At 41.5% G+C, this 12,675-nt stretch overlaps 1 protein-coding gene across 1 annotated transcript in view; it reads right to left on the minus strand.

Annotated features, from left to right (window-relative positions):
- The window catches only part of LOC147882502 (uncharacterized), a 206,437-nt gene that overhangs the window by 14,361 nt on the left and 179,401 nt on the right, over nt 1–12,675 (minus strand). Inside the window, exons 15-17 of the mRNA XM_087400899.1 lie at nt 5,886–6,032; nt 5,622–5,753; nt 5,430–5,529 (exon numbers count right to left, since the gene is read on the minus strand). Of these exons, the coding sequence (XP_087257025.1) occupies nt 5,430–5,529; nt 5,622–5,753; nt 5,886–6,032 (379 nt within the window). The remainder of the gene's footprint in view (nt 1–5,429; nt 5,530–5,621; nt 5,754–5,885; nt 6,033–12,675) is intronic.

The following is a 12,675-nucleotide window of genomic DNA, read 5'->3' on the forward strand; positions in this document are numbered from 1 at the left end:
ATGGTTCAAAGCTGACCCTAAGCTTTTTGAACTAAAGACAATACAAACTCAAATAAGAAACATCTGGTCTCGTGCCTTCTCTTCTCAAGGGCTGCCTCTAACTCATGGCTAGAGGCAGTCTTGATGACCCAAGAGGTGCTCAAGAAAGCAAGGAAGGACAGAGCAGCTGTGAGAGCCCAGAGGATGGACACGATTAAAAAAACTGTTGAGGCTCTTGAAACCAATGCAAGACAAGGAAACCTGGGTGCACATATTGATCGCCTCCTTGCCAAGGTAGAACTAAGAAGATAGGAAAAGGTGAAGATGAATGACTCTGAAGTCTATTTCAGAGATTGGTGAGCTGGCAAAATAGACAGACCTACCCCTTTCAAGCTGATAAAGAGAGAAAGAAGAGTAGATGAAATTATCTCATCCATACTGGAGGAAGAGGGTTGACAAAATGTCAAAAGGAACCCATTCAATTAAGGAGAAAATTAATTCACGTCACCTCAAGAGGCACCATCACCCTCATATTAACCATATTGGGGGTTGTAAGAAGATTTGGTGGATGGGGGGATATAGATAAAGATTAAACTTTTATCATCCATTTTTTGCCCATCTCAAGGTTCGCTCCTTCCCTTTTATGTTTGCTATCGTGAAAGCTTGGGCCAGATTTAGGAGTACTCTTCGGAGAGTTCGAGATTCCCCCTTCCTCTCAAAAAGAGATTGATAAACAGCCTATCATGCAGAGTGATAGTATACTTGATGATCATGGGCAAACCACTCCGTCCTCACTATATCCAGTGGTCTAGATGATCTTCAAAAGACTTTTGGATGATCGTGACTCTAGGTAGTAAGTCATATCAAAGGGAGTGCACTGAGAATTCAGCATATTGATGCAGCCATATCCTTGGATTATTTCCTTCCGGGTGATAGGCTATGTCTTTAGGGGCCTTTATGAGATCAGAGATTTCACTTCAGATCAAAGGATATCGAGGATCAGACAAGGATGCCTTGGAAGATATGCTTATGCATTTTCCATGTCAGCATGTTTGGGGTGTAGGGCATGTGGAGCAATGTTCTTGGATTATGAATGGTATCTAGACCCTAAACCAATACACATCCCCTTCGGTTCATGGCTCTATGGAGGTGTCCCCATAAAGTACTCGTAGTGGGATCCCAGGGAATGGGAATTGATTGATGCAGGGCACCAAGAGAGGAGTCTCCCGTTCTTTTGATACACTATTAGTAATGCCAAGAAGTTTAAGTTTAGCCTCAAAGGCTGGAGACCCACCAAAGCTCTTCATTGGGAGAATTTTCAGATTTGTGCTGATTCACAAGAGTCCTTTTGGAAGAGACCCTGGTAACCCCTCCGGAATAGAAAAAACTTCTTTTACCTTTCTATTCACAGAGAAATTGCATTGAGCCAATGGAGGTCCAGGTTTTGCTGATTCACAAGAGTCCTTTTGGAAGAGACCTTGGTAACCCCTCCAGAATAGAAAAAACTTCTTTTGCCTTTCTATTCACGGATGGATTGCACTGAGCCAGTGGAGGTCCAGGTTTGGGGCAAACTCCATATGTACTCGTTGTCTTTCTGCCAAGGAGTCTATTCAGCATTGCTTATGGGAGTGCAGTCAGCAGGCAAGGATCATCTGGCAAGAGATTGCTAGTTTATTGAGGACATTTATGCATTCTTCTTTCTTTATGACCTAGGGCTCGGTAGTTTGGCTCTCTATCCGGGTCTCATGTGTTTTATGAGAGACATGACTCTTCCTGGGCTCTTTCAGTTTGATGACATCTTGTTGAGTCATGTTTACTGGATGGCGTATCTGGCTGTCCGTATAGACACGCACATGCCTCTATGGATACTTCATGGGAGATTCTGGCAAGCTATCAGCCTGGCAGGAGATCTAAATGCACAAAGGCTTGAGATGGTTCCCATGTCCATCCTTCACACACATTAGCCAGTATTTGGACAGATACGGAACACACCTTGATGGCCATTTGGGGGAGTATGGAGGGGTCTGCATGAATAGCCTCTTCCAGGGGGACTGTTTTCTTCAGAGAGTGGAGCAGCTCACCGTTCTTCTCATAGGTTGAGATGGCAATTTCAGCCTCAATCTTGGACTTTCTCCAGCTCTATTGCGGGACCTTGATTTTACACAATTTGGCTTTTTCTTCTCATGCTTGCATGATGTACTTCCCCTTGAGATTTGCTCAGGGAGTTGCTTTCATACTTAATATTTGGGGGAAAGAAAAGAACAAGTAGGCAAGAAAAGGGCACTTGTGAAGCTTACTCAAATGTTCATAGATCAAGACTTGATGAAGTTGCAACTTAGACACAAGAAAGTAAGTATGATGATGGCCTGCCCAAGACCTCAGCTTTAACTTCTTCAATGGAAAAGCACAACAGCAGGAAACTCTTCCCAACAAGTTTGGCAAGGAGCTTCTCTCTAGAGATTTCAACATCATAATCTATACAAAACTCGAGCTATAAGAAAGTTGGCAAACATCCAAAAACAAATAAAAATACACCAACCCTTCATCATCTACCCAATCCACCTACCCCACCACCTTTGGGAGGTATACCTAGATTCACTTCCATCATAAACTAATAGTGCGTACACTATCCTTTCTGTATACTATTGGACTTACCAGTGGATATTTGGGAAGAGTATGTAGAGTGCCATTATTGGGGTCATCTAGGTCATATAGAATTGAATATGGGGCATGCACGGATCTTGTCTTAACATTGAAGTCTCCCGGCAAATAATGATGCCCTGTTTGGAATACTGTTAGATGTCTCTACCTAGATGCAAAAAGGGATTTTCACTAGAGCTGTTGCTGTTTTCTTTTTTAAAAATGGGGGGTTGGGAAGGGCAAACAGCAAGCTGCTAGGTACACCTCTTCTATTTATTAATGTCCAGCCACATGTATTGCATTTACCAACATTCGAACACTCCATCTTTTATCTACAACGAGTGTAAAGTCCAATGACAAACCTTCCACATTCCGCATTTTGATCCTAAGGGTCCAGAGTGACTATGCCACATGTCCTTCATTTGTCTTCTCCAAGTTTAGTGACATCCATTTCTCAAGTACACAAGCCTTCACTGTGTCCATCTCTATCAATCTTATGGTGTATTTCTTGCTCTCGTCTCGGATCTCATTGACATGAATCTACTGTTTGGATGTATTTGTGTTTTAGCACCTAAACATTGCTTGGGCATTCCTGATCTTGACCATTAAATGATGTAGTTTCCCTTACCTCTCCCCCCACCTAAAACCCCTCTTACTAGGTATGGCTTTGTGATATGCATACTGTCCTGAAGAGATCATTGACAATGCCAAGTTCTTCCTTTATTCCCTTAGTCCACCTTTAGACTCTGACCTCCAGATATTCCCTTCTTGTTTTTTAAATCTTTTGTACATGTACATCCACCATATTACAGACTGCCTTGGCCACTTTGACTCAGCAAATCAACTACTTCTCAGCTATAGACTACTTCATTCAGAGTCGATATACACCAAGGTGATGAAGAAATACATTCCTGAATTGCTTCCTAGCAGCCTCGGCTTTACGTATATTTAATCAAATCTTGACTCCATTAGTTGAAGGTGTGACTTTAGCTCTCCAATCTCAGTATATAAGCTACTCACATTATGTTTGTTTGTTTCAAGAGATGAAGTGAGTGGCCTCATAACCAATGCTGCAGCTGCATAAGATCTGCTGGGTGTAGGCTATGCCGCTGGTTTTATGTTTGCAAGTCGTCGCCATTTCTGCCTACGCCACTTCCAGCAAATATGCCTAATGTCTGAAACTGAAGTCCCCATGTTCAAGCTAAGCCCTGAGGTAGACATGGCATTTCACTATCTCAAAGAATGAGCTGGGACAGTGGCCTCCTGAATGGTGGTTTGTCGACTGAGGCAGGTTTAAGCATGATGGAATGGAGAGCCTAGTAGAGCCGGAGCAAAGATCCTAGAGAGAGAGAGAGAAAGAAAGAAAGAAAGAAAGAAAGAAATGATATGATATGATATGAAAGAAAGAGATGAGATGATATGATATAAAAGAGAGAGATGATTTGATAAGAGAGGAAGAAAGAGAGAGAAAGAAAGTCACATTAATGTCCTCGGGAGGCCTCACGGGCCTATGGGACAACGCGCAAAATGTCATAATGACTTACAACATCTGGATAGACCAAAGAGTCGAGCAGCGCACATCGCATCTCAGCTCGAAATTATTATAGCATAACTACATTTCTGAAATCAGTCTGAATAACATCAGTTTAAGACTGATAGCCTTTGGGTCTAGGTTTGAAGTATCGAATGAGTGCCTGCCCATCTCGATACCATTTGCCCTCTTTGCATGCTTCCTTCACTTTGGCAAGTTTATTTTCTCTTGCAGCCTAGCACCTAGATGCCACAATCATGGTGTCTTAAGTGGGGACGTCCAGGGGGCTATGTCCAATCTCCTACGGATCTGGCATGCTTGGATCTCAAGGTCTTGGACGCCATGTCACTTGGACTTGATAGCATATTCTAAAGGCCACAAGGGTATTTGAGATCAAAACAGAGTGCACTACACGAGTCATTTCTAGAGTAGAGATCGCCTCAAGGTACCATGAGATAATAGAAGCATGATACATAACATAAGTGAGAGAAAGAAGATGGCAGCCAAAAAATCAACAATGATAATCAAGTGCAGGAAGCAACAAAAAAGTTGGAAAGGTGGCATCCAAATTTAGGAACATAACTGCCAGAGAATGAGGCTACTAGCCTTGAAACTTAGATTAATGCATGAAGCAGTCATAGGAACTCCTTTGTATAGTGATGGTTCAATAAAATGAAGCTAGAAGAGTTCTATGGCTTTTGAAATAAAGAATTATCATTTAAGTGTATGTTGTCTATCTGGAGGGAGATGCTTTTTGTCAGAAGAAGTTGATCAAAATTTAGCAGAAGCAGTCCTGGATATGATGATCACGGCATGACTTGTTCTGTACAGGTGGGAAACCATCTTTGGTTTTTGTTGTCGATGCGTCCACCTCGCATTTACCATTTACAGCCCTTTGATTTTTATACAATTGTCCCATGATGAAATAGGTGGTGGCTGACGACCAGATCTTGAGCATCTATCGAAAGATTGGGTCGCAACTGAGTACGAAGAGGGCATTTGAGTGGGATGCAATAAGACTACATGCTAATCTCAAGAATTCAAAAGAGCAAAGTGGAGCCATCCCCTCTAGTTCATCGTTACTGTACTAAAGTGCACCCATACCCCAGAAAATGGGGATATGAACTCAGGGGTATTTGGAGTATCTGATGATTCTTATTGATGATTAGAGACACATTACATTCACCTGTACCAAGTTTTGAAACACTTTATTATAGTTTACAAATTACATGTGAATCCTCGAAATCAGTCAGAATTTATAATTAGCACATTCACAGACCAGATTTCAGTTTCATGTCATATTCTAGTCTTCGTACAAGGCTTTCTTTGGCATCAAGGGCAATCTGCAAATCTTGGAATTCCTGTTGTGCATCTTGCATCTGCATACAAGAAAGCAGAATGAGCTTCTTATATGTAGAATATGTATGGGTATTGAAATACCAGAAAAGAGTGACAAGTTTTCGTAACTTGCCTCACTTTGCTTTTTTGCAAGCCTACTCTCAAGCTCCCGTATTCTAGCATCCCTGCCCTCTATAGTCTCCGTGAAAGTATTGCTGGCAAGTGCAAGCTTCCGTTGAACTTCTCCAAGTTCCAATTCTCTCCTCTGAAGTCAAATTAGCAGAATCACGTGATTGTAGAGAAGTACATTCAAACATAAAGTAAACTTAAAACTTCAGTGTTGCAAAATTGAAATATGTTCTATGTGAAGGATATTATATACTTTAGCAGTACATACTCTGCAATTTCCTTCAAGAGTTGCAAACTGGTTTTCACGATCTTCCAATAGTTTTCGCAAAGATGCAGCAATCTCAAAGGCATTACTCAATTGTTCGTGTGATTCATCAGAAGTGCCTTCCAGCTTCTCTGCAGTATCTTTCAGTGCCTGTATGTGCGATTCTTATGATATCAGTTCCAGACATTTGTAGTATTTCACAGAACACTAAGGGTTTCATTTTTTAGATGATAAAAATAATAAACCCATTACTAAGATCAAGCCCTAAAAATGCTGTGAGCAATTTTCAAACATGTAAATTTTAAGCTTTTAGATAACAAGAAAATACTTAGAGTGGATGATGATCTCCATGGAATAAGAAATCTAATGCTTCGTCAGTCTCCTTGAAGGCCAAACATTTGTCCATAAAAAGATTTTGGGTCTAAGATTCCTATTGGTTTGTTAAATATATACTGGCTGACAGCCCCATTGCAGCTTCATTGGGTTTAATTAAGGTTACTTGGTTACCGCCATTTCCAAATAAAGCTACTGTGAATCTCTTCCAAAGAGATTACGTATGTTAATATTTCCACTTTGTCTCCATATTACATGGATTGAATTATATTTGAAAAAGATACATGCTTTCAGCTAAACAAATATCTGCACACATAACTCTAATACTTCATTCTCATTTCATCTCTTCTTCTTGTTTTTTGTGTGAAGTAGACTTCTATTAAGTATAAAAGAAACAGACTTCTGTATTTCCATAAAAATGTTTTAGGTCTAAGATTCCTATTGGTAAGTTAAGTATATACTGGCTGACAGCCCCATTGCACCTCATTTGCGTTCAAATAAGGTTACTTGCCAACCACCATTTCCAAATAAGCTACTGTGAATTTCTTCTAAAGAGATTATGTACATTTATATTTCCACTTTGTCTCCATTTACATGGATTGAATTATATAAAAGATAACATGCTTTCATCTAAACAAATATCTGCACACACAACTCTGATACTTCACCTCATTTCATCTCTTCGACAAAATTGGATAGACATGCTGGACAAGCAGACTCCACCTCATGTGACTGGAAATCAAGATGCCCAAACTGTTCACCATAGTGACTCACGCAAGCTTGGGCCAAGTGCATAGCCTGTGCAGGGGATAGAATTGGATAGCCTATGCAGGGGACACAACTTAGATAGACATGCTGGAGAAGCTCATGTCATGCGGACCGCCCCTCATGTGAGTGGAAATCAAGATGCCCAAACTGTTCAGCATAGTGACTCGTGTGTGCCTGGACCAAGTGAGGTTGTCCAACAACCATCAGTGGCTTTAACCCTGCAAATGTTTTCTGCGTGCAAACCTTTGAAGAAGTCGTTAGACAAACAACCCTTATCCTTTTCCTGGCCTTAGTTTCCCATTTTTTAAATTTTCTATGGTCATTGCATTGTAAGAAATGCCTAGCCTAACACAGGCATGCACTCTCAGTCTAGACAAATCCCACATGTGACTGGCTTCAATCAAACCCTATCAAGTATTTTGGCCTTAACAATAACCTCTCTTAAGTCATGCATGTAATTCCTTCCTACTCACAAATTACATACTGCTTTGAGCGTAAAGGCAGTCCATGCATAATCAATATCATTCAGACTCTATGCCCAAAACGGTGCCATGGCATCCCGTACCATGTCATTATATGCATGATGCTGCAAATAACTGTTATTTACTATAAGAAGCTTTTTATCTGGCAGCCATCATTCTGCATCTCTTGAAAAGACAGCTTTAACCAAAGCGAAGCATGATCTAGGTGAAATGGATACTTCACCCACAATTGGCACGTAAGGGCATCATAATGATGTGCATTAACTGTATACCAATGATCCAATCATGCCCAATAAGTAGAGTGTGCATTCTGCTGAAAAGTATAGCCAAGAAGCAAGGCATGTGATTCTTTCCAGAGGTCAGCAAGACTCAGCTGAAGCATTAATTAAGTCCAATTATCACATTCTCAAGTCATCACATGGGTATGACTAGACCTATTATCCCCTTAATGTGGAGCATTCTTAATTTCCCCATGTGCCATACCTATGGTACTGCCTTGGACTCAACCATTGATCCACATAGCCTGAAAACACATCTAAATCCCAGAAACTAAACAAATGTGCCGAATAAAAGCACCTACGTGACTAGAACATTCAAAAGATGGAGGGAAGGGCTCTTTTTATGGCAACTCCAGCCTATTGTCACGTAAAGGGAGTCCCAATTAACACTAAGGCCACATGGCATCCAAATCCAGGTTTGAAGAGCAGAAGGTGAACCATCTGTTTGCCAATGTAAAGCAAGGGCTGGCCATTGTTGTTGTGCAAGAGCTGGAGGTAAATTGCCGCCCATGAGATAGAGCACCATAACCAAGATCACCGTTGAGGTACGGCATGGAAACTTTTAGAAGCTTGAAGAAAAGAATTTAATACAAAAGCAGCAGTGCAAATGCCAAAGAGGTATTGAAGATAGCCCATATCTGACCAAAGTTCCATACTTCTCCACACCGGAACAGGAAAAATAGTTTCACTTTGAGAAGACCCCGAGCCTTTAAAAGAGATGCTTCCAAGGAGACACAAAAAATAGAGTATGTTGTGCCTCCACTATGCGGGCATGATGAACATGAAGGAACGTGGTGGAGAGGGAGAGGGAGAGAGAGAGGGTAGGCTAGGGAGAGAAGATAATACTCAAATCAAAGTGAAAGGGAATGGAAATGAGCAATAGACCAAAATGGAAAAACTCACATTGATAAGCTTGATATAGACTCCTTGATGTGTGTTGATGTGACACACAAGTACAATCATACATAGGATAGACACACACTAGAATACCAAAGTGTATATGGGATATCTCCCGATATGACACGTGGCACTCACACATAAGACTCTACTAGAACTCCTAGTAGAACACACGAAAACACACTCAACTTGACTTCATGTTCTAAGACCCCCCATAGAGGAAAGGTGAGGGACTAATGGAATGGAACCAAGAACAGAACATGACAATGACAGACTACTAATCTGTGCACCCCAAGTAACTCAGAGGCTAAAGTCTAAGCATGTTTAGAGGTTGATCCAAGCACTCTCATGGCTTGAGACTCAACATGACTCAGAGGCTCATGTCTTAGCATGGCTACATGACCAGCTCGTAGGTCTAGTAATACAATAACATCCTGGAACTCAGCCAAGCCTGATAAAGAGACCCTATCAAAGCCAATACATGGCTCCCACAATACATCCCCCTCCTGGCTTCAAAACAGGGTGACATGGAGCCACACACCATAGATAGCAAAACATCATTTTAGGAGGACTATCCAAGGTTGAGAACCTTTATTGACTCAAAGAGATGATTACATTCAATTTTTGGGGGACTACCAACGGCAGAGTACCCATATACATCAAGCTCATGGACATATTTTAGAAGACATATTCATCATTCTCATCTAGCTCCTGAGGGAAGGATAGATTTCGGAGATGAGCAATGAGAGCAAAAGTTGGTGTCGGAGTGTCATCTTCTCATTCTTCACTAGTGGCAAATGCAACCAAGTTAGCATGCTCCTTATATTATTGTTTGGCAAGCTTCTAAAAACAACGGTCCTCTATATGGCCAAGCTTCTTCAATACATACATTTGAAAGGTTTGAATGGCTTCTCACCCTTGGAATATAATGCCTGCTCCTCATGGACATCCTTGTGCCTTCGTTCATGATCGAGAAGCATTGCAACCATTTCATCAAAGGACATATCCCGTGCTACACAAAGCACTGGTATGATATCACGATACTGAGGAATATCCTCAATGCTGGAAAGGAGGACATCCACCTAATCATCTTTCCCAACAGGGGCCTTTAAAGCAACAAGTTGGGTGATGAGGGATTCCATATGATTCAAATGAGCATTAAGAGAATCTTCATGCTTCATATGGATCTTAAAGAATTCCTATCTGAGTCGGGGCCAAAAAGGGCCAAGAAAAGACATCGGACCAACTGGAATAGCGTAGCCAGCAACTCATGTGACAGTCGAGACAGATGGCAGCATTCTTGAGCCGTCAATAGCAGCAGCAGCAACACTCTTCAAGTAGGTCGTTTCTTTAAAAACGGGCTCCAAATGAGGTCGTTCTTAGGATGACCAGTAGTAGAAACGTCTCCACAATAGTAAGCAACTATTTCCTTCACAAAAACACTCCAAAACGACAAAAACAAGCTGTCTTTGAACAAAAAACGGGCTGTTGTTGAGCAAAAAACGAGCCGTCTTTTCCTCTACGAAGACGCCCACTAATGCCCACAAGAATGGTGACCAAGTTGCTCCAAATCTAAGCACAAATCTGCAGCAAACTCGAGGCTGATGGCATAGCAAAACCTGCAACAAATCATGCAGCAGATCCAACTCCACGAATAAGCTCCAATGTCCAGCAAAATTAGCAGCTCATGGAGAGGCTAAGAGTGAAGAAAGAAGGGCTGCCTTCCAAGGGAAAAGAGGAAGAGTAGCTCCTCTTTCTTGGCCTCCCTCACCTCAATCCCTTGGAAGAGCAAGGAGCAAGAGGGAAAGGACAAGGAGAAGGAAGGACAGAGGAAGAAAGAAAGGGAGGAGGAAGGATGGCTCTGATACCACATGAAGAAACATGGTGTAGAGGGAGAGGGAGATAGAGAGGGTAGGCTAGGGAGACAGAAGATAATACTCAAATGGAAACATAATGAAAGCAAAAGAAAATGGAAATAAGCAATAGACCGAAATGGAAAGACTCACATTGATAAGCTTGATGTAGACTCCTTGATGTCTGTTGATGTGACACACAAGTACAATCATATATCGGATAGACACACACTAGAATACCAAAGTGTATATGGAATATCTCCCAATATGACACAGGCACTCACACATAAGACTGTAGAACTCCTAGAACACACTAAAACACACTCAACTTGACTTCAAGTTCTAATAGAACACACTTGTCATGGAGTTCTCATGATGTCCGAAAGCAAGAATGTCCCCCATAGGTCTAATGACCACCCATCCTCCTTGTCGTTTTGATATTTTTGGTTCATTGTAAGAGCATGAATCCAGAAAAGACTAGAAAGGTGGCTTATATGCTCTTGGAGAGGGTATGACAAAGTAAGTGATTAGCTACAAAAACACACTCAAGTACCCTATAGGGAGATAAGGTTGAAGGATGTGACCAAACAACAGATTGAGCTGGATAAGGTGGACAAGCACGAGGCCAAGAGGGAAACAAGGAGGATAAGGTGGACAGGCACAAGTTAGAGAGGGAAAAGATGAGGATAAGGTGGAAAGAAAGAAGGAGAGAATGTCTATTAATGTCCACGGGAGACCAACAGGTCTATCGGATAATTAAAAAAAACTAGCTAGTACAACCGCTTAGGGAGGGCACATGGCAGCTCCCAAGGATTGCCAAACCAAAAAAGCCACTCCAATTTATTTAGAGTACCTACAATATAGTCTGAAAATATTTAAAGATCAGCCATACATCAGTTTAACACGGAGAGTCTTTTGATTTGGATTTAAACTCCTTGATGACTTCTGCTACGCCCTCACAGTATACTCTCCGTTTTCCATCCTGCTTGATGGACAATCAGGAGGACAAGGTGAATAGGCATGAGGAGACAAAAACAGAGGGGAGATTGGCCACCTACACATAGTCTACAATCTACCAGATTCTAGGGAGGAGTAAGAACTCAACCCTCCCCAACATGATCACCAAATTGGCATTAGGTAAAGCTACCTAGGCCCTAGGGTGACCTACATATAAGGCATGGAACTCCAAATGGAAAAGATGAGAAAGAACAATAGAGCGAGATAAGCATCCCAAATTCAAGATTCCCTTATATTCAATGCATGGTTACTCTCCCAAGGCCTCTCTACAACCATCATATGTGGGATAACTCCTATGGCACATGGCATGCTCCTCTATTTCCCAATCCTCAATCCTCCATAAAGGCCTCTCCTGCGTTTAGAGTTACATCATGGAAAATAGTGTGTAGTAACATGTGTAGTAACATATCAACGACACCGAGCCATAAAAGATGAGTAGAGGCGAGTAGCAGCCACTATGTTCATGGACAGGAATCACTCATAAACAGCAGGAATCAGCCGAGAAGATGGCGCCACAATTGAGGAATATAAACCACCAAAACACTCCACGTGATAGTCAAGGTTTCCTTCCAAAGGCCTTCTCCATGCAGAGCCATGCAATCTTGCCACGTGGTGACTGACTTATTGACCTCTATTATTGCATGGTACCAACTAACCATATCAAGGTTTGGCCTTCTAAAACCCTCCTCCGACCAAAGATAGGGTTCATAATAATTACTGTACAAAAAATGCCTCCACTACTAACAAACCAGGAAACGCTCACAGCAAAGAGCTTTGCAAATAACGTTGAAGTAGAGATTAAAACAGATGATTACTCAAAGAGATTTCCCCCACAACAGCAAGTGGGGATCCAGAGTCTACTACCAAAACATGACAGTTTGTCAAAAGATTGAAAGGCTTAACCTAAATCAGAAAATAAAGACAAAGACAACTAATCACAGACTCTACTATGCCGTTGCATCTTTTAGAAGGCATAATCATAGTTAGTACTTGGTCCAGCCATGCACAACCTTGCATACTCATATGCAACTAGATTTGCAGCTTCTTTGTTCTTCGTATTCACGCTTCCTATAGCAATACTCCTCTTTATGACCCTCCTTGCCACAATATCCACATATGATTGTTGATCTCGGTTTTCTTTCTTAAGGTTTTTTTTTTGGCCAGT

The sequence above is a fragment of the Dipteris shenzhenensis genome, chromosome 29 (genome assembly GCF_047967505.1).
Source record: "Dipteris shenzhenensis isolate YYH24624 ecotype China chromosome 29, Dip_SZ_1.0, whole genome shotgun sequence".
Classification (NCBI taxonomy): domain Eukaryota; kingdom Viridiplantae; phylum Streptophyta; class Polypodiopsida; order Gleicheniales; family Dipteridaceae; genus Dipteris; species Dipteris shenzhenensis.